Source organism: Lasiosphaeria miniovina (assembly GCF_030549165.1).
Source record: "Lasiosphaeria miniovina strain SMH2392-1A chromosome Unknown B0T26scaffold_5, whole genome shotgun sequence".
NCBI classification, from domain to species: Eukaryota; Fungi; Ascomycota; class Sordariomycetes; order Sordariales; family Lasiosphaeriaceae; genus Lasiosphaeria; species Lasiosphaeria miniovina.
The window spans coordinates 2,049,810-2,073,204 of NW_026848224.1; the positions used below are offsets into that span (position 1 = coordinate 2,049,810).

The window sequence follows — 23,395 nt, forward strand, 5'->3', positions numbered from 1 at the left end:
CTGATTGCCAGTGGGAGTCGCGTGAACGCAAATCACATCTCGCCATACACCAAACGTCAGACTGCGGATGATGTGGAAATGCTACGCCGGCCGAGCGCCCGTCGCTGAATTTCTATGTTGTGCTGGCAACTCGATAGGCGTACAGCAATATAGCCATATAACATCGAGGTGCGCTCCTATAACCGCCAGTTTCGAGTTCATAACTCGGATCTCTAGGTGGCTCGGTCTGGCTACTTTCCCGGATAAATAGACAGAGATTTGTCCGTGCTGGACAGGACCGGAGCAGTAACCCCCCTCTCTACGGAGGATGGCCGCTTGTCCTCGTTTCCATTTCCCCTCCTGCCTTGTCTTTTTGCTAATGGCCTGTGTTCTGGCCTGGTTGTGATATCGGCGATGAGGGTGTGCTACCTGACTTTGTTGGCGACATGAAATTTCAAGGCTTGTTTCTCTGTGCTTCGGCGTTTACGGAGGGGATTATCGGCGCCTCGCCGTCTCTGGCAACCTCGAAAGCCGCGGCGGCGTCCCTGGCAACGAAGACAAGAATATGGTCAACGACAGAGAGCTCCGTTACGTACTACCAGTTCATCAATCCTCGCAAGATTACGCTTATTACCACCAAGACAGTCACATCATACGAACCGCCTGTCGCCACATTGCCCACGACGGTCACCGAAATGGTTGTCTCTCACGTTACTTGGGAGGACCGCATATCGTACTCCGACGGCGAGAGAAGCACGTCCATCACGTCCTTTGTGGCTACAGTCCCCGAGACTTGGGCCATTGCCAAGCCACAGCCCACCGACCTGCCTTCCGGCACCGGCGCTGGTGCAGCAGAACTCCAATGCAGCGAGGAGCTCAATCCAGGCAGGCCAGAAGCAGCAGCAGACTCGCTATGTACAGCGCATGGGCTCAAAACAGGATGTCAGGGACAATGTGCACTGCGTGACAACAGCTGGTGGTGTTTTGAGATGCACGAAAGGGACTACACAAACGCTGCCTTGCGTATGGGCCGCGCATGCTGGGGCGGCAACCTCGAGTTCCGACAGCTAAACAAACCCTGCGTCGTTGGTGATGTCGGGATGGCCTGCGTGCCTGGCCAGGGGCTCAACACGTCTTGGGGGGCAGTTAACTGGGAAGGCCCAGAGGCCGCTGGGTGACACGGCGAGGTTTAACAACACGTATCTGTAGTACCTGACGATGTTTCCATTCAATACATGATGCAACCAATGCAAGCGGGGTTGCTTCTTGAGTGGGGTTTTCACTTCCCTTCCCCCCCCCCCCCCCTCCTTCCAAGGTGCTCCAATGGAGCTCTACCGGAACTACTACAGTCGTAAGAGTAGAACACCGCAGTGAGGACACCAACACCATATATCACGACGATTAATTACCATGGCCCGCCAGTCTCTCCAGATTGAGCTCGCAGAGCGCCCCAAGGGCAGCATCGTCCCCGGCCAGACCTTTCGGCAGAGGACGGTAGCCGCACCAACGGAAGCAGACCTGAAGGATGGCCAGCTGCTTCTCGAGAGCCTCTACCTGTCTCTCGATCCGGCAATGCGTGGTTGGCTAAACGACCGCCGCTCCTACGTGCCCCCCGTGGGCATCGGAGAGGTAATGCGTGGCAATGCCATCTCCCGAGTCATTGCCTCCAAGTCGGCAAAAGCCCGAGCCGGCGACATCGTCGTGGCCACCATTGGCTTTCGGGAAGTGGCCATCTTGCCCGAAACCCTTGTTGAGCCCCCGTTTCCATTACCACCCAACGGCAAGCTCACGGATCTGCTGGGCGTGCTGGGCCCTACCGGCCTGACGGCTTATTTCGGTATGACCCGGATCGGACAGCCCAAGCCCGGGGATTCGGTTGTTGTTTCGGCCGCCGCGGGCGCTACAGGCAGTGTCGCCGCCCAGATCGCCAAGATCTCGGGTGCCCGCGTCGTGGGCACGGTAGGCAGCGACGAGAAGGTCCGGTGGTTGAAGGAGGAGCTAGGGCTCGACGAGGCTCTAAACTACAAGGACCCCGACTTCAAGACCAAGTTCAAGGAGGCCACCCCGGGATATATCGATGTTTTCTTCGACAACGGCAGGTTCCCCTGCCATATTCAAGCCCCTATGTCATCTGCGTTGTTAATCTGATGCCAAGGGTGGCTTTGACATTGTAGTGGGCGGCGAGCAGCTGGATATGGCCCTTGGCCGCGCTAAGAAGAACGCTCGCTTCGTCATGTGCGGTGGCATCAGTGGGTACAATGCAGAATCGCCATATGGTCTCAAGGCGAGTTATTCGCAAATTGTCCAGTATATCTGAGCGGGCACGTTAGCTAACAGTGAGCGACCAACCGCGACAGAACATCTCCTCCATCATCGCTCAAAGGATCAGGTGCGTAACGAGCTCGGCAACTTCTCCCCCCAGCTCTTGCCCCCCAAGGGTGAGCACCATATTAGTCTAACACAGAAACTACAGAATGGAAGGCTTCATTGTGTTTGACTACATTCCCGAATACCCAGCCGCACGGCAGCAGCTTGCGCAGTGGTTAGGGGAGGGTAAGATTCAGAGGAAGGGAACCGTCGTCCCGGGCGGCCTAGCTGTCGCCGAAGGTGCTCTATCTCGTCTATTCCAAGGCGCCAACACAGGCAAGTGCTCCGAACTAGTTAGAAGAGGAACGGAGCCATCTAACTTTGGCCCAGGGAAGCTCCTCGTCGAAGTCAAAAGTCCGGACGAGGTCTCGAAACTGTAGCCGTTATGTTCTAGCCTTTTCCCCTCGTCCGCCATGAACAAGGCGTCTACTATTAAGCTAGGCAGATGTCCAGCCGAGACGAAGAGACAGATGCCGAGAATAGGGGCTGTGTGTTGGCTGAGACGGCAAGCTCTGGGATTACACGCTCGAAACTCACAAAGTGATTGTAAATGACAGCAAGAGAAGCACCACGACACCATCAGGGTTGTAAATAGATGTGAACCATTTTCGTCTTTTTTTCCTAACTTCCTAGCTAAAGGAAATTGGGAGTAACTGTCAAAATAGAAACCGATGCGAGCATCTGCTTCGGCTCCCATCTTCTCTTCGGTAAAAATAAGAGTGTAGACCTAGTCTACTACTCGAGATAAAAAAGAAAAAGGCTAAACTAAACCCTAGCCTGTAGAAATGATAGAGTTGAGTAGTGCGTAGGGTTGACTAATAATGAATAGGTGGATGTCTTGTATAGATACCCTGCCCCCCAAACATAGGAAACAACTGTGTAAAAAAGGGGACGCTAGGTAACGGAAATGAAGAAAGGAGTCTTTCTACGACAAGGGCGAGGCGTCGAGAAAAGAAAGCGGAGAAAACGAAACGAAAAAAAGGCCGGCGGGGGTGGTCGACTCGACTGAGTCGACTCGGCTGCCGTCAAACGCGACGGGAGCAGGCTCGGCAGGAAAAAAGGGGGTTGGTTAAAGAAAAAAAAAACCTCGCCCGGATTAAATCTGGGCCGGCTTCTCGTCCTCGGGGTTCGCAAAGGTCGCGCTCGAGACCTTGGGCTTCTTCCATGCTGGGATCTTCCGGCGCGTCGTCTTCATTCCCTGACGCCGCTTGCGCGTCGGGCTGTCGTCGAAGTTCGATGGGTACGGGACCCAGGTGCTCGGCACCGGTTGTGCTGGCATCGACAGCGCGAAGGTGCCCGCCACTCGCGGGCTGCCAGAGGGGGAGAACCCCGAGTGCGACGCCGGCCTGGCGCTTACTACCAGCGAGGGGGAGGAGGCGGGGGCGCTCGTGGGCTCCGTCTGGTTGTTGCTGTTGCTGTTGCTGTTGCTATTGCTGTTGCTGTTGTTGCTGCTGCTGCTGCTGCAGCTCTGATTGGCAGCTAGCGGCGATCTCTGGTGCTCACCGGCGCTCTTCCGGCCGCCCTGGGCCTCGTGCCCTGGCGCGGCGCCGATGGTGTGGCCCCACCCTGGGGTGTCCGAGCCGACCTGCTGCTGGGCCGAGACCTGGAATTTGGGGTTGTGCTGCTCGTGGACGAGCTCGCAGCGGACCTCGGTGCCGTCCTTGACCAGCGAGTAGGCCGAGGCGTCGACCTCGACCTTGACGACGGTGCCCGAGGCAAGGCGGTACTCCATACACGGGTGGAATTTGATGCCCGCGTCGATGTCGTAGATTTGGCGAGCCTGAGTGAGGAGCTCGCCGTACGTGTCGGGCCGCGCAATAACGCGGCGGCGAGCGCCGAAGGCCAGGACGATGCAGTCCATCTTAAGCTCAATTATATCTCTTTAGCGTTTATGTGTTCTGAGGCGTCGTATACTTTTGCGTCTAGCCTCAGGCGGGCGGTATCCCGATTCAGAAGAGTATTGAGAGGGGAGATAAGTGGGAGATCATGCCGGGGTCGGTTGTGAGGGAATGATGAAATTGCGTGCGGAATTTGTGGGTAGAAATCCACGGCAGATAGTCAGTCAGGATGAGTTCAGGGTTGGCGGTCGGGGCTGCTCATGTGTAAGGTAGTGTTTAAAAGCCTCCAAGGCTGTGGCGTTTGTGAGGCGCAGGAAGATATTCAAGTTGAGATGCGACGATGACTTATATCCTTACTTCGTTGATGGGCGCTAGGGTGGTTTGCTTTGTGAAGTTGTCAGTGGTCAAGCTTCTGAGATAGTCCTGAACAGGCGAAACGCCGCTTCGTCCGGAGGAAAGAGTGGCGTATCGGATGGAAAGAAACATACTATTCCTGGAAAATGATGGGCCTCCGACGGCCAGTTCGTCTCTTCGAGATGTGTTCTTGTGCTGGAGAAGTGAGCCGGTGATGTTCGTGGATAAAAGTTTAGGTTAAAGAGCAGAACTGAGATGTAGAAATAGGAAAGAGGGTTTTATGCTCAGTCTGAACGATAGTCAGGTAGGAACCTAGACTTATATTTGCGAGCTGGCCGGAATAATGTGGAATTGAGAAAAATGGGAGGTAAGTCTACCAAAATGTGAATGCCTTGATAAGTCAAGACGGCCTTTGAAGAGGAATAGCGAACATATTATGTTGAAGACACATCCATGTCAGGCTCATGCTGGCCGTATCAAACATCGATAGGAGGTTTAAAGACCTTCATCAGACATGGATTTCCTAGATGTTTTGTTGGTAAGGGCGTATTAACCAAGAGACGAGCGGATCCTCTCCTTGATTACCCGAATGAACTGGGTGACTCTTTTTCTCCTTTTCAGCTGCCTTAGATACCTCTTTCTCTTTCTCCTCGGCTTTCATATCCTCGACTCTCTTCAAATCTGCGGCTTGTTTCTCCTCGAGCTTACGCTTCTCTGCTAGTGCCATAGATTGCTCCTTGGCAAGCTGCTCATTGGTCTTCTTCAAACATGCGGCAATCTTCCTCTCATGCGCCTCGATATTGCGCGCTATGGCCTTCTCTTCGTGATTGAGGACGTGTTTCTTGAATTGGGTGATATCGTACTCCTTGATCCAGGTCACCCTCAGCTTGCGAGCATTACGGAGTTGTTTCTTCTGGTCTTGCATAGGCAAGCCTATTATCTAGAACTGTGCCTAGTATCTGTAAAACTGGCGGTCCGGGTCGCAAATCTGATCCCTGTCGCCTACCATCGCCTGGCAGCACGACTATTCTACTATGTTCGAATCTTCAGACTCCTCTCCTGGCCCATGGGAGCCCCGCTGGAAGTGTCTGCTCCTCGGGACTGAGGTCAATAACGGTTGTGGTAGCTCTATTCCTTGGAGTAAAAGTCTTTTATGTGCCCATTCATTTTAGTGTGTGTGTTGTATCTAATTGTGGAAGTCGCTCCTCGAGTAAACAAAAGCAAACAAAAGTTTTGTATCGGTGCTTGCGCAGCAAGTCTAGAAAAAAGTTCATCTCAGCTAGGTGGCGAGTGATAGTGTGCGGCGACTAAGGAGCTGACCAGCGGCCCGTTGATCAAAACAACTTGGAACCTTAGGAAGTATCCAACTCAGGAGACAGACATTCCTCATCTGAACCCAGGTAGGTACCCCGGACAGGAATCCCAGGTACCTTGGCTAGAAAATTCACTTCGACAGCCAAGTGTAGAGGCACATGTCATACGTTGACCGATTACGGCGAGAACCGTGCCGACGCTGGGTGGGCGTGGCTGAGTCCCTGCTATTTGCCGGCCCTGTGAAGGGCGAGCCGACAATATATTGCGTAACGAGGCTCGGCCTAGCTTGCTCGATGGACGGTGAGCCGATTTTTACTCGATAATTACTCGATGGTTACTCGATAGAAACTCGAGTAGTAAAGCAACACACAATCAAGCAACCACCGAAAGCGGATGCGCCGAGCTAGGATGGACGATCTAATTGGAAGCTCTGCGCTTGTTGGCTAGGTCATCCCCAGTGGGCTTGCCTAAAAAAGAAAAGTACAGGGGCCCTGGCCACTATGAGGCTCGTGCTTGCACCGGACTAAAAACGACGCATCGATCTGCCTCGATCCCACCTCCTGCGTACTGCATAGCGTGAACAGACGGAAACAGATAAACTTTAAAATACAGCCAATCAGCCAATCTCGATAAGACTTGCTCGGGAGCGCAGGGTCTTCCTCGCTCTCGTGTCGGCTGTCATTCCTTGGGTCTTGGCATTCATCCGATAACCAGGACCGTAGGCGACAGACTCTGACGCAGAAGTGTGAATCTCCTCTGCCACCCAATTGCCTGGACGGACAGATTAGAACCAGTGCGCACACCTCCACGCATGCCGGGGGACATGACAAGGTGTCTGGGGTAATGGTAGCGTGGGAGCAAGCCCGTGAGGCGTGCAACGGCCGCATCAGCCAACTTTCTGTCCCATTCCGGACTTCCAGGCCCTCCCTCGCTCATACGAGAAGCGAACGGAGGTAAGGTTCACCATGTTTTGGTAGGGAGGTAGGCTTTTGAGTAAGCAGCCGCGGCTACTATACTACTGTGTATTTTACTTGTTTATAACCTAGGTTCATTGCACTTTCTCTTCCCTTCTGCTGTATCCATTTCTCTTGTCCCGGGAGGTCGCGTCTTTGTTGGCCGTTCAAACACACGACCTGAGTTTCGTCCCACCGCATTCCCGGCCTTATCAGAGCCCCGGCCCGCACACCCCGCGACTTGCGATAAGCCCCCATCTCTTTATATCTGCTCGTAAGCGGGTTTCGAGGACCTGGCCGAGACTCATCCCGCGAACACCCGGCCGGCCCTGAAGCTGTCCGTACTTTAAGCCACCGCTGCCCTGCTCACCTGCTCACCTGCTGTTCTGTGCACTCTGTGTTCTTGCCCGGCCGTACATACCATTCCTGCTTGACCTGCCCCTGGCTCTCTCGCGTCTTACCGCCGCTGGCTCTTGGTCTCCATCTCTTTTCATATCGTCAAAGACATGGCCGCATCCACACTGCTTCCCGCCTCCAGCGCTGGGCCCCTCGTGGTCCTGGTCTCGACGAGGGCCATTATCACACTCCCAGACGACTCGCTGCTCCTGACGCCGGCTACCATCTCCGTGTCGCCCATCACGGGCAAGATAGTGTCGGTAGTTCCCAGCGTATTACCCCGGACCTTTTTTCCGCCTTCGACCACATACGTAGACCACTCCCCGAAGCTACTGCTCCCTGGCCTGGTTGATGCCCACGTCCATCTCAACGAGCCGGGCCGCACGGAATGGGAAGGCTTCAATACCGGAACCAGGGCCGCTGCCTCGGGCGGCGTCACTACCGTCGTCGACATGCCGCTGAACGCCATCCCCCCCACAACCACGGTCGACGGCTTCAGAGCCAAGCTTGCCGCGAGCCAAGGCCAGTGCTGGGTAGATGTCGGCTTCTATGGGGGCGTAATCCCCGGAAATGCCCATGAACTGCTGCCCCTTGTCGAGGCCGGAGTCCGCGGCTTCAAAGGCTTCCTCATAGATTCGGGGGTGAGTGTCGCGCGGTGTGTCCTTGGCTACCGCTCTGACAGTCGGCTAACATCCCGCCCCAAGGTTGACGAGTTTCCTGCCGTGTCCTCAACGGACATCTCGCTGGCAATGACGACTCTCAAGGATACGCCCACAACATTAATGTTCCACGCCGAGATGATCCCCCCAATCTCCGACTCTGTTGGCGACTCGGTCCAAAGCTCCTTTCCTCCTCTGGCACCCCACGGTGAGCTGGCCAGCTACAACACCTTCTTGGAGTCGCGTCCGCCAGCATTTGAGACATATGCCGTCGAGGAGATCCTGGCGCTTGCGGTGCTCGCGCCTCAGCTCCATCTCCATATTGTCCATCTGTCTGCCATAGAGTGTCTGCCGATCCTGCGGAAAGCTCGAGAGAGAGGCATCAATATCACGGCCGAGACATGCTTCCACTACCTGGGCTTCGCCTCCGATAGCATTGAGGATGGCGATACGCGACACAAGTGCTGCCCGCCAATCCGGTCACAGACAAACCAGGACCGACTGTGGGAAGAACTAGTCGCCGACGACAGTTGCATTAGAACTATTGTCTCGGATCACTCGCCGTGTACGCCCGAACTCAAGCTATTGCCGGCTCACCTCGAGCAAGTGCAGCACGTGGACGAGCACCGGACGGCCATGCGCCATTCCGACTCCGGCATTGACATGACCTTGCCCAGGGACGACGCCACAAATGCTTTGCCGGCTTTCACGAGCAAGGGTCGAGGCGACTTCTTTGCGGCGTGGGGTGGCGTGTCTTCAGTCGGCCTCGGGCTGCCCATCTTGTACACTACCGCTGCTGAACGCTCAGGCCAGGGTGACAAGGTGCCATCCATTGTCGACATAGTCCGCATGTGCTCCCAGGCCACGGCAAAGCAGGTGGGACTGTCGCATAGCAAGGGTGCACTCAGAGTGGGCATGGACGCTGATATTTGCGTGTTTGACGACGCCGATGAGTGGACGTTGCGTGCGCACGACATGCGCTGGAAGAACAGGTGCTCGCCTTGGGAGGGGCATACCTTCAGAGGGAGAGTCCACGAGACGTGGCTGAGGGGCCAGAACGTTTTCCGGTTGGGCGGCGCAAACGATGGCTTCATCGGCGGGAAACCGGTAGGCAGAGCCATTGTGGAAAAGAGGGCAGGGTAAAGCGTATCGGAATACCTCTTACCCTCTCGCCTTTATGGGCAGAAATATGGTTCCTACCTTTGGGAAGGTGGGCGGCTGATCCACACCAGATGACGAATAAGTCTAGATGTGGCAGCATAAGTATGACCGCCCCATTATTACCAGGCATGTGCGGATCATTTCGGGGAACCTCGTCAGTCGGGGGGAAATCTCCTACCAGCCTTTCTGACGGCACCTGTGGTATCTACCTACCTTGGGTCCCTGGGTAGCTTGGCGTTGCTGGGCGGAAAAGGGGCGAGTATGTATTCCTGCGAGAGAAGAAAAAAGTGAGGGGTTGCGGCTCCCTGCCTGGTTTTGGAGTATGGCACAAGACTGGGAACTCGAGACTAGGGAATCGGGAAAGAAACTGAAGATGACTAAAATTCTCCAGAAATGTATTTTGCAGCATAGGAACGATATTGCCTAGAGATTACCTTCAGGGAACCTACCTGACCGCACTTTCTTGCGTAAGGCAAGTTAGTCGGCGGCTAAGGTAGGTCCCTAGTAGGCAGCTCTAGAGCAGAGAAATGAAGTTAGTGAAGAGCATTCCGTTTAAGAGCTGGAAAGTCGAACCTCGTACATCCATCCATCCATGTAGCACATAAATCAAGGCAGAGTGCCCGCCTTCTAATTCCTCTTTGACGTGGCACGTGCACATCTGGTCTTTGGACCTCCGTGGATGGACGTTGGCTTCCGATTGAAGGTAACCAAAGGTAGCAAGAATCTCCGCGAACACCCCTGAATTTTGGCGGCCTCTTCGGGCGGCCAACCTCAACTCTAATTGCCTTGACTGAGCCCAATGCAAATTCCGACTTGGGTGTCTCCTCTCTTGTGATGGTAGCCAACATTCACTCACATCCTAGGTGTCCTGCCAGGACGGGCTGATATATTGATGATGCGACGATGCGATGCATCTCTGCTCAGTTAAGCACCTCTTGTCGCAGTTACGGATACTCCGTACCCTGGTACAATACCATATGCATACCTTGGCTGAGGGCTGGGGCTGCGGCACAAGTACATGCACATGTACGGTACGGAGTACAGACTCAAAATACGGTGTGGATACACCAACCTGGGAAGTTGCGGTTGGTTCCAGATTCCCGTTCGGAGTACCCTACATGAGCTTTCAAGTACATCAAAACTGGAAGGCAACGTCGATATCTAGTTGGGAATGGAGGATCCAAATAGAAAGTCGCCCATCCGTTGACTCCCTGGTGTCTGCTCACCCTAGGCTATTAATTACAGTGCTGCCCTCAAAATCTTAGATGGGATGAAGCTGACATACCCGGCTGGAGGTTATGGGCCTTTAGAGGCCTGTAACGGGTTCTTAGGGGACCCGTTTCCCGGGCTGTGCTTCAATCAGGGTAGCGGGGTCGCTGTCCAGGACGGGCTCCAGGACGGGCTCCAGGACTCCAGGACAACAGGCCCGACAGCTCAGCGCTGTAGGCCTGAAATCTTAGGTTGCTCTCTACCGCACCCAGCCTAGCCCCAGCTCCGTTGTCACTGCCTTCCCATCAACACGAATCTCGGGAAATCTGGGAAACGCTCCGCGTCCGTCCTTCGCCAGCCCACCGCAAGACCCTTCATCCCATCGACCGCATATTGCCATCGCGGTGTTTCCCGCTGCAGATTATCTCTGCGGAGCGATGCCGACACCAATTTGCCCTTCCAATTGTTCGCTAGCTCGCGTCTGCTGAATGCCATTGGGTGTTCCCGCCAAGCGCTCGTTGTCGGATCGAGCAAAAGGAGTAGAGCAAGGAGATCTCGCGCAAACCACAACGACCGCAATTAGAGCTACGCTGCTTTCCCCCCCCCCGTCCACAGCGGACAAGGACATCGAACCGATTCCCCCTATTCCAGTATGTGCGCCGCTGTCAGCCGCCTATAACCACGAACATCGCTCATTGAGTAGCCTTTGCCCAAACTCTAGGTGTATTTGATCCCCGAGATGCCCTCTTTCCTGACCGACGAAAATTCGGCAATCTACTCGCAAACCTCGGGCGTCGTGCACTTGGACCCAGCGAGCCGCTACGGCCTCTCCCACGGAAAAGTCAATGGACACATCCCACGCCAGCCACACTCACACACGTCAAGTGAGAGCTTTGACGAGGCCTCGACAAACTCGACTCACACCTCTGACGTGTCTGACACACGGCCGCAGGCAAATGAGGACTGGTCGCAGCCGTTAAGCATGAATACGCTGCAGAATGGAAGTCCAGCCGGAGGCGTGAACGGCGTAAACAGGAAGGCGCTGCCAAACGCCATCTCTACAACCTTGGCAGATCTGACGGTCCCGTTGCCGGTCTCGGCACAAAAGGTGAACGGAGATGGGTCGCCCGCACCGAGCTCTAGGGATGCAGGTCTACGTACCTCCCTTATTTCTAGCCCAGGGGCTTCCATGCCGCACTCGCCGGTCGATATGGACCTGCAGTCGGGAAATAAGGGGGATGCTCGCCCCACTGAGAACGGTGTTCCTCCTTCGTCGGCATCTCCCTCACAGGGGGTTTTTATGGGACTTCCGGCTGTCAGTTCGTCTTCATTGGCTACTGGAACAGTCCCAGACTCGGGTCAGAAGGCCCAGCACGCACCGCACCGATATTCCTCCCCCCCGGTGTTCAACCCTGCCGGGACAAATCCCACTTCTTCTGGTGCCTTGCTACCGCCAGGCGGCGGGCTCAAACATCGTCACACGCTAGAGGTGCCCAAGGCTGCCTCAACTCGTGGCTCGCGCGAGGGCGCAGACACTGGCTTTTCGAGTGGCCGGTTCTCGCCTACCTCCGCTGTTGGGGGTGGACGGAGGCCTTCGCTTAGTTTGGCTAGAAGAAACACGCGATCGATTCATTCGGATATGCCACGCGACGAGGTTGTGCCAGACGAAGATGCCCTGCGGTGGGCAGAGGCGTACAGGCAAAAAAGGGCCAGCAAGCGAAGGAGGAGAGAGATCGAGGATGACGACAGAGTCCTGGTTGGGACGAAGGTGGACGAGACACATGCGAACTGGGTGACTGCCTACAATATGCTCACCGGTATTCGTGTTGCCGTGTCAAGAACCAATGCGAAACTCGATCGCCCGTTGACTGACGTGGATTTTCAAGTCAAGCAGAAGTCCACTTTCGATATGTAAGTCTTTACACACGGCCCTCATTTGTGCGATTCGTACTAACACTCACAAAGTGCTGGAAACGAGCTGGTTCCATCAGCCAAGTATGACTTCAAGTTTAAGGACTACGCTCCCTGGGTCTTCCGCCATCTGCGCGCTCTCTTTCGACTGGATCCGGCAGACTATCTCATGTCACTGACTGGCAAGTATATTCTGTCGGAACTTGGATCTCCGGGAAAGAGCGGAAGCTTTTTCTACTTCTCCCGTGATTACAAGTACATCATCAAGACAATCCACCACGCCGAGCACAAGTTTCTCCGCAAGATATTGAAGAATTATTACCAGCACGTCACTGAAAATCCCAACACTCTTCTCTCCCAGTTCTATGGGCTTCATCGAGTCAAAATGCCTTATGGGAAAAAGATTCACTTTGTTGTCATGAACAACCTATTCCCTCCGCACAGGGACATCCACCAGACGTTCGACCTGAAGGGCTCGACCATTGGCCGAGACTTCAAAGAAGACGACCTAGAGAAGAACCCCAGAGCCACATTGAAAGACTTGAACTGGTTACGGCGGAACCAGCATCTTGAGCTTGGCATCCAGAAGAAGCAACTCTTCCTCAGCCAACTATACCGGGACGTTTCTTTGTTGCAAAAATTGCAGATCATGGATTACTCCCTTTTAATAGGTATTCACGACCTTGAGAGGGGTAACGAAGAGAACCTGCGAGGCAAGACTCTCCGCGTTTTTAATCCAGGGGGGGACGTGCCTGATGATTCAGATCCTCATTCGGTCCTCATGCGAACCCCATCAAAACTGGAAAGCCAACGCAAAGCGAGAGAGTTGCGGCAAATGATCAAGGCTGAGAGACCAGTTCCAATGGGCGAGACAAGTAGCCGGATGCCCGATGAGCTCGGAGAAGGACATAACCGGCCTGGGTTCGTTTTCAACCAAGACGATGGTGGATTCCGAGCTACCCACGAAGACAATCACCCGGGAGACGAAATTTACTACCTGGGAGTAATTGACTGCCTTACTCACGTAAGTCTGTTCGCTAATCGATTCATCATTTACGTTCTAACTGACGGTGTTTGTAGTATGGAATTATCAAGAAATTAGAGCATTTTTGGAAGGGTCTCTCCAGCGATAGTCATCAAATATCTGCTCTCCCACCACACGAATACGGCGAAAGGTTCCTGAACTTCATTTCTGGTATTACTATGTCCCCGGAGGAAGCAACTAGAGCGGCCCAGGAAAAGGATGCGGCGGCAGCGGCAGCGGCAGCAGAAGCAGAGGCGGCGGCGGCGGCGGCGGCGGCGGCGGCGGCGACGTTGGACGACCCACAACCAGCAGGTGGCTGGAGCAATAGTACTCGCCACCGCTCGTCAAACGCTATTCCTCCCGTTCCAAACTACCGGCCTCCTTCGCCTCCTTCACCCCTGTCAGCAAGGATAGCGGTGCCAGACTTGGGAACCGCAGCGGAACGGGCCGAACACGAGACCCGAAAAACGGAGGCTCGTACGACAGAGGACGATATGCCTGAAAGGACACTAAGGACTTTGGCCATTAGTCCTCCGGTCGGCGGCTCAGGATCTTCCAAGCATGGCCACCTTTCCGCTGCCTCGGCAGCTGAACGGAGAGAGTCGGCTCTTGCGAGTCAAGCTACTATTCTGCCAGTCTTGGAGGAGGCTGCAGAAGGTGGCTCGACTGGAGATCGTAGTCGGAATAGCCATGCCAGCAGCGGAGATGACATCAGGCCATTGACACCAGTTAAGGATGGGGTGGAAATAGAGCCAGGATTTGGTCACCCCGTACTCGGAGGACATGTCAACGGTAACAAAGGGCGTCCGCCACCCACTCCGCCCAAGACGGGACATGGGTACAATATACTTCTGAAGCCAGAAAGCGCTGACAGCGGGTACGGGGTCGGCAACGCTGCAGGAAATGGCGCGGGCCTGAGGAGCGCTTCTGGGTCTCAGAAGTCGCTCAATGTTCGATCACAGCTCAGTCGAGACAGTCTGGACAAGGCTCTACCTCCGCTCCCCAATGCCGACCTCGCGTCGTCCCAAAACGTGTCGTAGGGCGATGACACTGTGGCGACGCTTGACGATCCTGGAGCTACCTTGCCGAGGGAAAGTGCAAGACATTCTGAGGAAGAATTGGCACAGAAACGGTGGGAGTTGGTTCGTCTTCGGTTTTTAGAGACAATACCATCCACCTTTCGTCCAGGTGACAACACCGACTACAATCAAGGCAGCCTTGACTAGAGACGAGTTTGAAGACCGACGCGTGGACGGGGAAAGAAGAAAGCTGAGAGGCAGGCAAGGTGGGACGCCTGCTGTTTTGCCTCTGCAGTTAATTACTTGGAAGTCATGTTACCAATCGACGGCATAACCTGGTTTCCTTTTTTCGTTCGTCGCATTCTCTGTTACATATCCCCGCGTCTTTTGTCCTTTCATTTTCCGGTTTGGATTTTCCTCATTTTCATTGCCTCTCATGGCCGGCGAATTTATTAAACAAACGACCACTATCGACCATGGTAAACCATTGACAAGGTGGTTTGATGCCCAATGGGAAGGAATGGACCTGTTGGCCCTAATGCGGACTCATCGAGACCTGCCTCACGTTTCCTCGTTCAAATCTCCTCGTCGTTGCTTCTTTTAGTTCAATTTCGAGTTTATTGTCCACCAGGACTTGCTTGCACACGTGTACTAGATAGAACTAGTGGGTGGAAACAGCGCTGAGGAAGACCGGGCAGGAGCACCTCAGAGCACCTCATCATAGCCCTGTAGATTAACAGAGCGCGGCGCATGTATATAGCTACTGAGATACCTGATAGATTCATCGCTCAATAGACCTATACGTAGTCTACGTCACGTATTGCGAGTCGAACCAAGTAATCAATGTCGCCCAAGGCTCGCAAGTAGACGTTAACCATCTGTTATATTAGCGTAGCTACAGCAATGACAAGAAGAGCCTGGGAAGTTGGAGATAGGTTCTTGATATCCCTACGATTCGCACAAAGGTCGCAACGCATCCTACCACATCTATTCACACCTATTATGACACATGGTTGTTGTACACCCTGTAAGTCTTCACGATGCCGCTTCTTAGAGCATGAGAGCTAAAGGAGAGAGAAACCCCGTCCGGCATTCACTTGCGGGCCGTAAAGTCGGTCGCGACGTCGAGCTTATTTGCCCCTTGAGCCTCTAGCTCCTTTAAACGTGCCTTTTTCTGTATGTCTTGCACCCTCCACTTCTTGAAGTATGTGACCTATCAGATGTTCAATCAGCCTTTCGTCCCACATGAGCAACCAGCTTTCTCTCCAGGATTTTGCGCCTCTTTCCATGCCTACAAGGAAGAAGGGCTTGGAGACGGGAGGCGAGGCGAGACGCGAGAGAAAAGAGCTCAGAGCGCTACCCACCCATTGGGTTGCGCAGTCGCGCTCAAATTGCGTCGACTCGTGTGCGCAGGCCTTGGCAGCCTTCTTCTCGTCCTTGAGGGGGTCCACGATGCCGCTCGCGTCCAAGCAGGCAAAGTAGTCGTCCCGCGCCTCCCAGCATCTCTTCCGCTCAGCGCGAGTCGGCACGACGGCGCCCGCCCTTATCTCTGACGCCCGCTTGTCGGACTCGCTCTGGAACAGGCCGAGGATGCCCATCTTGGGGAACCGGGGGTTTCGGGTCGTCGACTTTGGTTCGGGTTGTTGCGGCGGCTGCTGTGCGCTGACTCGGAGCTCGAATGCTTTTGACGCCGAGAGGTGGGTTGTGTTGTACTTGCCTGGCCTGCGCCAAATTGTACCATGGATTTGGTAGGTAATTGATATGGCCTGAAGGTCTGGTACGGGTAGCTCATAGAGCAGGGAACTGATATGATGGTAATGCGCGTATCACGTACTGAAACTTAATCCAGCAATTTCAAGAATGGATACCCAAATTTTAGCTACTCGCAAAGCCGTTTGTATTGTGAAGCATGCAATATATATGATCTACTTCCTGAGCTAAATACATTCGCTGCTGCTGCTCTATAGAATGCTGTAGTGATAGTTCAAGGACTTGGACTGAAATTTCTTCATGGCGTATGGAGTTGTCATCTTCGTATGACAATTACCATTACATAATACAAGTGGCGCAAGATTTAACGTTACGGTATTTTCCATACTTGTCTTAGCATGCGGGCGGGAGTGCATTTCTCGGCATTCTTGACAGATCGGTAATTGTAAATTAAGGCCAACATAGTCCCACCGTCGCGCCTTCATAACTCGTCAGGTACCTTATCAAATTAACCTCCCCTGTTCAACACCTCTCGGTCCTCCATTTATCGTCTCTAACGTCAACGAGTTTCCAGCAGCCCGGCGCAACTCTTGTCAGCCTTTGGGACTCTCTCCCTTTTTGCCACCCGACGAGCTTCAACTCCTCCACGACACCTCGAGCTGCTTCTTTAGTCCGGCCCCAGGAGGCACGGCGGACTGGCAACAAGCAAACCGTTTATCGAGAGGCCATGATTCCAAGATAGCAGCGACCGCTACAAAGCCGCAAGAACGCTTCTCTCTCCGCCCTTAGCGCGACAGCCAAGGCTCGCGACAACATCAGCCCATAGCCAGCGATGGCTCGCCGACGACGGCCCCCCCGCTCGGGGGCCCTCACAGAACTCCCGCCGCTGAAGATACTTAGCCAGATCGCAGCCCTGCAAGGCCTTTACTACGCAGCCGCGATGGTCCTAATGTTCTTTAATACTCTGGTCGCTGGGACGCGGTTCAGTGCTGACCTGGTCTTTGGATGGGCGGCCGTACGCGGCGATTCAGCCCAAGGCTGGCTGATGGGGTTTATTTGGATTTTAAACGGTGGGCTGCTAATGTACGTGTTTCCATTTTATCCACCTCAGTTCGCGCGCGCAAAGCCTCATTGGGCTCCATGTTCCTGACGGGTAGTGAAATCTCACTGACCCTTCCTTCTCTCTGCGGCAGGGCAATCGCTATCGTTCTCCTCGTCGGGCGCTCCAAACTTGTGCTAGATTTTGCTCTGTCGCTACATGCGGTGCACCTTGTCATTGTGACTCTGTACACGGGGCAACTACCGCGCCATACGGCATGGTGGCTGGCAATGATAGCCGCGAGCGCCGTTTCTATTGGTCTTGCCACGTGGGGTTGCCGGCATCGGGAGTTGAAGCCAATATCGTTTGGTGGGAACAGCTCGAATGCTGCCGCTGGCGGGAGCAATGAGGGGGGCTTAGGGGTAGGAGATGACAATGCTGGGGACGAGGAGCAAGGATTTTCACGGGGGAGGGGACGCGGCCGAGGAAGAGACGGGGCCGGCGACTATGAGATGGCCGATTTGGCCAATAACACCGGCGGATAGATCAAGGTTGTATGTATAGTGTATGTCCCTTGGCAGGGTCATTTATATGTTTTGCGTGGCGTTTAGGTTGTACGAGTAAACAACGTCCTATTTACGGCTGACGATACCCTATGTTACGAATCATGCTACCCATGTTCTCGATCCCACCAGTGTCTTGCGGACAGATCTCATGCGACCAACCAGCTCTATTAACCCTCGCTTCTCCGAGGTTGGCCCCTGGTGACAGACACTCGTCCCAGCTGCGAATTGTGCTGTGAGATGGGATGACTGGCACACAGGCACTCGCACGAGCGGGTTTTCTTGAACTTAAGTGCATTGTCATGAGCCGGGCTGGGGTTGAGAATTCACTGGAGTGTTGGAGGGCGCGAAAGGGACGAATACGTTGATGACTAGGTCCGGAGATGCAGAAAACTCGCTCCGCGTCCCGTCCTGGGTATTGTGTGTACACGGCGGCATATCTGTCATGGAGTTACTTCTATGTCTAAGGTGCTGCCGGCCCAAGATTCTGGACCTGTCCAGATTGTCAGCCTTGGAAGTTAGCCGATCAAGCTCGGCGGTTGCTATCATCATGCCAGCAAGAGCGATCGTGCCTGGTCTTGACTGCGGAGAGTGAAACGGTGAAATATAACCAGCAGGCTCGGAGAAAGCCTCGTAGAAATCTCGGCTCCGGCGGCGGCGCTCCCTTCCGTCTCGACTCAAATGTCCAGGCACGTGTGTGCTCACGGAGCCGGATTTCGAGCGCTGGAATATCCGACCAAAGGAACGCATAGAACGAGCCGCACGTTGGACGTGACTGGGTTGGTTCCCTCGAATAGTTCTCTGGGATAGATCAGCAACCCAACGTGGTTTTCCACACGAGAAAGTGCAGCTATACCCAATCTTCACCTCCGCCATCGCTCTCCTGGCTTCTCCTCCCGAATTCTGGACAAGAGGCCAAGTCGAGCGAAAAGTTGCCTCTCCGCGCCTGGCACTGGTCCAAAGGGGGATATGGGCTTCCCTCTCCAGCACCGGGAAGGATGCTGCTCTGGTGCCGAGCTGTGCTTTCATATGTTGCCCGAGTCATTGCCCTTTGGAAATGGGGTGGGTGAGTCCAACGACACCGGTTCACGACAAACTGGAAGTTCTAGACAGGGACTAGCGGGTCGGGTAAACCGGATATATGCTGTGCTTAGTCGTTGATCGCGGATTTACAGAATATCATTTTGTTCTGTTCAAAATAAGGAAGAAGGGGTGTATCTAGGAATATTGACACAAAGAGGGATACGATCGAACGATCTGAAAAATAGACTAGAAAAGACAGCAAGATAACCTTGGGCGAATTCCAGGTGTTTACCTACTAGGTACGATACCTAGCAAAGGTAGGTAGGAAGGACTTTTATCATGCAGTGGACTCATCTTACCCAAGGTACGAAGCCGGAGTGCCAGCCCCCCATGAGTTAAAATTCCATGTTCTTGAATCTTCAGGTAAGTGCCTCCATCTTCCTCTGCGAGAAACAGCTACCCCCCCTACCTTAGGTCTAGCATATACCTTAAGTACATAGGTACCTCAGTGGAACATCTGCCTGGTAAGAGCTCGGTTCAACTTTCCTCCATAATACCAGTAGGTCAGGGGAGTCCGTTTAGAAGCATTGTCATGATAGGGCACATGGACAGTTCCAGTAATGAGCACATTGTGTGTGCCTCGCACTTCCGCAGGGTTGCTCCTGGAACTTCTGAAGAGGCAATGCTTTTCGTAGCTTATAAGGGTTAGGGTTGCTGTTTTGCGCTTGACTCAAAGAGGAAGGATCAACTCGCTAGCAACTCGCGTTTAACTTAACGGAGAACACCGGAATCGCAGCTGGCGCTCGGCTAGCGGCGGGGAATTAGCTGTGGTGGAAACCTCGATGGTGGTTGAACGACAATGGCTTCTCGTAACTCGATCTGGTAGCTGCAGAACAGTCTCGATTGACAATGTCGCGCCTTCTTTACATGCGACATCTACGCGTAGATCGCCTTCGGGCCCTGTCTACGCGTAATGTGCGTGGCTTCGCGTCTTCGTCCGCTGGCCTACAGTTCGAGTGGGAGGACCCTCTTGCGTCCAAGAGCCTCCTGACAAGCGACGAGTTGGTCATCTCCGAGACAGCAGAGCGTTACTGCCAAGAACGACTCCTGCCACGCGTGTTGCGTATGGTCAACATACCCACAGCTCTCGTCACTCTTGGCATTCTAACGAAGATGTAGAGGCGTACCGCGACGAGCACTATGATCCCAGTATCCTCCGCGAGATGGGCGAGCTAGGCCTTCTTGGTGCCACTATTAGCGGTTACGACTGTGCTGGTGTCTCGACCGTTGCAGGAGGACTGATTACCCGCGCGGTTGAGCGCGTCGACAGCGGGTACCGGAGTGGAATGTCGGTGCAGTCGTCGCTCGTCATGGGCGGCATCAACGACTTTGGTACAGCCGAGTTGAAGGAGCGCTACCTCCCGGATATGGCCAAGGGAAAGCTACTTGGTGCCTTTGGGCTTACCGAGCCAGACCATGGCAGCGATCCCGGGTCGATGGAGACAACTGCACGGCCGCACCCCCGAAAGCAAGGCTCCTTTCTTCTTAGCGGAGCGAAGACCTGGATCACCAACTCTCCCATTGCGGACGTGCTGCTTGTATGGGCCAAGCTTCAAGAGACTGGCAAGATACGCGGGTTCTTGGTAGACCGGAGAGACTGCCCACCTGGCACGTTAGAAACGCCTGCGATCAAGAACAAGAACGGCTTGAGGGCCTCGATTACAGGCATGATCCAGCTGGATGACTGTCCGGTTCGACAGGAGAATGTGTTTCCGGACGTGGAAGGCCTTCGTGGTCCCTTCACATGCCTGAATAGCGCAAGGTATGGCATTGCTTTTGGCACCATGGGCGCCCTCGAGGACTGCATTTCGAGGGCAAGAACATACGCGCTCGAACGGAAGCAGTTTCATGGCAACCCGATCGCCAAGTATCAGCTGGTCCAGAAGAAACTGGCCGACGCCGCCACAGACGCGGCGTATGGTACTATCGCCGCAATCCAGGTTGGCCGCCTCAAGGATCAAGGCAAGGCAACCCCCGAAATTATTAGCATGATAAAGCGTCAGAACTGCGATAAAGCCCTCCAAAATGCCCGCCTCTTGCAGGAGATATTTGGAGGAAACGCAGTGAGCGACGAGTACGGGATCGGTCGGCATGTGGCAAATCTCTTTGTCACCCAGACTTATGAGGGGCAAAGTGACATTCACAGTGAGTTTGATTCTGCTGCTGGGTGATGAAGCAATCTAACTCAAAATAGGCCTTATAATCGGAAGGGCAATCACTGGTTTGCAAGCTTTTGTGTAATATTTGGTGATAGAAGCGGTCGTGAATGCCAACTATCGTGAGTTAGAGAGACTTTTTTGCTCTTGATTATTAGGTATTGAGTAATTGAAGTAAAGCAGGAGTCATGAAGTCAGCTTCCATAAGGTGCTTGCAAAGGATGACTCTCACGTTTCCGGTTGGTGGGTGGCCAAAAAACCTACACCCCGAAAGGCTAGTTAGGTTGCCAAAGCAAACATCCGATGATCAGGAGCGTAATCACTAGTAGAAAACCTTTGATTATGTAATGGGTGGCGTTTCCTGCGTTTCCTGCGTGGGTTAGGCGCCAAAATCCGGCCCAGAAGCGACCGCAGCCGCCTGGAAAATCCTAGCACTCCTATCGCCCCAGGCCTCTCAGCTTTTGTCCTAAGGCCGGTTGGGGCGCCTAAAATCCACCTTTCCTGGTCCGCCCATTTCCCCCCTCCCACTCCTCTTACAACCTAACCTTCGCCAACTTGGAATCAATCCTCATCTCCAGCGATCTTCACCGGTGCTCGGGCGCAACTAAAAATCTTCTTTCTCCTCCTAGTAAGATCCATATTCCCGGGATTCCTTATAATTCCCTCCTTGCGTCGACTGTTTTTGCTTGCAAACCGCTGTCTGACGCACCGGTTCATTCGGATTCTCTGCATTTCCACCACAGCCCTTGCTGACCCAGCCTTGTTCCAGCAGGCCTCCAACCCCTCGACCCGACGCTCAACTCCAGAAACAAAGCGCGCAACACATATCCATAGCCGAAGATGGCTCTGAAGCGAATTAACAAGGAACTCACTGACCTCGGCCGGTATGTCGCATCATTAAGACCCTTACAACACTCTCTTTCGCATTTCCATCGTCATCAGTCTCCCACCCGCTCCTTTGGTGGAGTCGGGACCGCGGGCGGGGTTGTTATCGCATTCGCGAGGCCAACACCGGCTGGGTTCCAAGCGTTCCAGACAAGCCTCAACGAATACTGAACAATAATCTTCGCGATGCTAACATTCTGTCTCGTAGCGATCCTCCCTCATCATGCTCGGCCGGGCCGATAGGCGAAGACCTGGTACGAAATACACACACCGCCTCTTATAAGCCGAGACATGCTGGCGCATATGGCACGAGCGGGCGGCCTGTACGTCTCGAACTGTCCTCGAGACTCTGCTAATATATATTTGCACCTAGTTCCACTGGCAAGCCACGATTATGGGCCCGGTAAGACGTCCCGCTATTGTTTTCGGTTCCTTGCGCTGCCCGTTTGTGTCGGAAATCAAAGCCATCGTTCCTGGACTTCCTAGTATCTGTGCACTAACCGCTTCGTTGTAGAGTGATTCACCATACTCCTCTGGCGTATTTTTCCTTGCCATCACATTCCCAACCGACTACCCGTTCAAGCCACCCAAGATCAACTTCACCACCCGTATCTACCACCCCAACATCAATGCCAACGGCAGCATCTGCCTGGACATTTTGCGAGACCAGTGGAGCCCAGCATTGACCATCTCCAAGGGTAAATCACGACCCCAGTCCTTATTTCGTATTGTATTCTAATCGAGATGTAGTGCTGCTCTCCATCTGCTCGATGCTGACGGACCCGAACCCGGATGACCCTCTCGTGCCTGAGATTGCCCATGTGTACAAGACAGACCGCGCAAAGTACGAGGCGACAGCGCGCGAGTGGACCCGGAAGTATGCTATTTAGCGTTTTGGCAAGGAGGGCGTTATGGGCCTACGGCGGGAGATGATTCTCCTTTTCACACATATTTTGTCGGTCAGCAATCATAGTCTTGCCGTTGTGCGAAGCTCCGTCGTTTGGTAGGCTATCCTCGTTTGACACAATCTGGATGTGTCTGTGGAAGGGGATACAGGAGTAAGAACCGAGAACCAAGATTTTTCCTTGTTGGGCGACAGACTGAGGTGGATGGTGGTGCCCCGTGCACATTACTGCACATTACATTGAGCAACTCAGGAACTATAGCTGTTTCCATAGCCTGCACTCATATTTGGTTGCCTTAGCCCATGGAACAGCGTCTTACGTTCTTTAATCTGGCGGGTCTGGCAGTGGCTGCCTAGCAAGTTTTGAGTCCCAGTTGTTCAAGTCTCGAGGGCTATTTTGGTTTGTGGTGACGATGGCAGCACTTTCTCAGAATGGTGACTGTCATAATTGGAGGCCACACATTCACCCTTATACGGCCAAGGAAAAGGGGGAAGATGGAAGTGGCTTAAGCACCGGTTCACTAGGTCCACTTGATATGAACAAATAGGTTCTTATATACCATGTGAGTTCTAGTCTGGTTCGCCATTAATTATGGGAACGCTGGCTTGTTCTTCTCCTTTAGCTAGTTGTGGTGTCCGATAGGTTCGCTTCATTCTTCTCTCGCCAGCGATCGATCCTCTTCTGCCTCTGTCCTCCATACTAGCTGTGCGTCGCCAGGAAATAGAGTTGGTCGAATCGTGTCAGAAATGATCGCACCTTGATATGCTATAGCAGGTCTTGGTATTGTCAAGAGCTGGACATGATATTCTCTCTATTTTTCCCTGCCCGGTCCCTATGGTAACCTGATTTCCTAAAGTGTCTTCAAGAAAC

At 53.9% G+C, this 23,395-nt stretch overlaps 10 protein-coding genes across 10 annotated transcripts; 7 read left to right on the forward strand and 3 right to left on the reverse strand.

Moving 5' to 3' along the window:
* Positions 1-425: 425 nt before the first annotated feature.
* B0T26DRAFT_677379 (uncharacterized protein) lies at positions 426-1,157 on the forward strand (the record flags this gene model as incomplete). The annotated part of the gene is made up of 1 exon (XM_060440092.1): positions 426-1,157. The coding sequence occupies one exon, from the start codon at positions 426-428 to the stop codon at positions 1,155-1,157; it is 732 nt and encodes a 243-aa protein (XP_060294307.1).
* A 114-nt stretch (positions 1,158-1,271) lies between these two features.
* Positions 1,272-3,199, forward strand: B0T26DRAFT_715842 (uncharacterized protein). The gene is made up of 5 exons (XM_060442253.1): positions 1,272-2,074; positions 2,154-2,263; positions 2,337-2,368; positions 2,453-2,622; positions 2,677-3,199. The coding sequence occupies exons 1-5, from the start codon at positions 1,390-1,392 to the stop codon at positions 2,724-2,726; spliced, it is 1,047 nt and encodes a 348-aa protein (XP_060294308.1). The 5' UTR covers positions 1,272-1,389; the 3' UTR covers positions 2,727-3,199.
* A 243-nt stretch (positions 3,200-3,442) lies between these two features.
* B0T26DRAFT_677381 (uncharacterized protein) lies at positions 3,443-4,207 on the reverse strand (the record flags this gene model as incomplete). The annotated part of the gene is made up of 1 exon (XM_060440093.1): positions 3,443-4,207. One exon carries the CDS (start codon positions 4,205-4,207, stop codon positions 3,443-3,445), a length of 765 nt encoding a protein of 254 aa, XP_060294309.1.
* Positions 4,208-5,046: 839 nt separating this feature from the next.
* On the reverse strand, positions 5,047-5,463 carry B0T26DRAFT_753155 (uncharacterized protein; the record flags this gene model as incomplete). Its single annotated transcript, XM_060445633.1, has 2 exons — positions 5,047-5,061; positions 5,173-5,463. The coding sequence occupies 2 exons, from the start codon at positions 5,461-5,463 to the stop codon at positions 5,047-5,049; spliced, it is 306 nt and encodes a 101-aa protein (XP_060294310.1).
* Positions 5,464-7,311: 1,848 nt separating this feature from the next.
* Positions 7,312-9,003, forward strand: B0T26DRAFT_753156 (allantoinase; the record flags this gene model as incomplete). Its single annotated transcript, XM_060445634.1, has 2 exons — positions 7,312-7,842; positions 7,906-9,003. 2 exons carry the CDS (start codon positions 7,312-7,314, stop codon positions 9,001-9,003), a joined length of 1,629 nt encoding a protein of 542 aa, XP_060294311.1.
* A 1,523-nt stretch (positions 9,004-10,526) lies between these two features.
* B0T26DRAFT_715853 (uncharacterized protein) lies at positions 10,527-10,956 on the forward strand (the record flags this gene model as incomplete). Its single annotated transcript, XM_060442254.1, has 1 exon — positions 10,527-10,956. A coding segment is annotated over exon 1 (211 nt), but the record flags the coding sequence as incomplete, so codon positions are not given.
* On the forward strand, positions 10,629-14,450 carry B0T26DRAFT_350503 (uncharacterized protein). The gene is made up of 3 exons (XM_060434555.1): positions 10,629-12,141; positions 12,196-13,165; positions 13,222-14,450. Exons 1-3 carry the CDS (start codon positions 10,970-10,972, stop codon positions 14,203-14,205), a joined length of 3,126 nt encoding a protein of 1,041 aa, XP_060294313.1. The 5' UTR covers positions 10,629-10,969; the 3' UTR covers positions 14,206-14,450.
* An 827-nt stretch (positions 14,451-15,277) lies between these two features.
* B0T26DRAFT_741860 (oxidoreductase-like protein) lies at positions 15,278-15,782 on the reverse strand (the record flags this gene model as incomplete). The annotated part of the gene is made up of 2 exons (XM_060444023.1): positions 15,278-15,397; positions 15,549-15,782. 2 exons carry the CDS (start codon positions 15,780-15,782, stop codon positions 15,278-15,280), a joined length of 354 nt encoding a protein of 117 aa, XP_060294314.1.
* Positions 15,783-16,726: 944 nt separating this feature from the next.
* Positions 16,727-17,478, forward strand: B0T26DRAFT_650891 (integral membrane protein S linking to the trans Golgi network-domain-containing protein; the record flags this gene model as incomplete). The annotated part of the gene is made up of 2 exons (XM_060438223.1): positions 16,727-16,977; positions 17,088-17,478. The coding sequence occupies 2 exons, from the start codon at positions 16,727-16,729 to the stop codon at positions 17,476-17,478; spliced, it is 642 nt and encodes a 213-aa protein (XP_060294315.1).
* Positions 17,479-19,428: 1,950 nt separating this feature from the next.
* B0T26DRAFT_741862 (putative glutaryl-CoA dehydrogenase) lies at positions 19,429-22,510 on the forward strand (the record flags this gene model as incomplete). The annotated part of the gene is made up of 8 exons (XM_060444024.1): positions 19,429-19,642; positions 19,699-20,265; positions 20,305-20,724; positions 20,774-20,816; positions 21,829-21,874; positions 21,994-22,023; positions 22,135-22,318; positions 22,371-22,510. 8 exons carry the CDS (start codon positions 19,429-19,431, stop codon positions 22,508-22,510), a joined length of 1,644 nt encoding a protein of 547 aa, XP_060294316.1.
* Between the last annotated feature and the right edge of the window lie 885 nt (positions 22,511-23,395).

Excerpts from the sequence above, each read along its gene's own strand:
- B0T26DRAFT_715842 (XM_060442253.1), top strand. The coding sequence starts at position 1,390 with ATGGCCCGCCAGTCTCTCCAGATTGAGCTCGCAGAGCGCCCCAAGGGC. Across the intron at positions 2,264-2,336 it reads AATCGCCATATGGTCTCAAG|AACATCTCCTCCATCATCGC; the intron begins GCGAGTTATTCG and ends CAACCGCGACAG. Across the intron at positions 2,369-2,452 it reads ATCATCGCTCAAAGGATCAG|AATGGAAGGCTTCATTGTGT; the intron begins GTGCGTAACGAG and ends CAGAAACTACAG.
- B0T26DRAFT_350503 (XM_060434555.1), top strand. The coding sequence starts at position 10,970 with ATGCCCTCTTTCCTGACCGACGAAAATTCGGCAATCTACTCGCAAACC. Across the intron at positions 12,142-12,195 it reads CAGAAGTCCACTTTCGATAT|TGCTGGAAACGAGCTGGTTC; the intron begins GTAAGTCTTTAC and ends ACACTCACAAAG. Across the intron at positions 13,166-13,221 it reads TAATTGACTGCCTTACTCAC|TATGGAATTATCAAGAAATT; the intron begins GTAAGTCTGTTC and ends CGGTGTTTGTAG.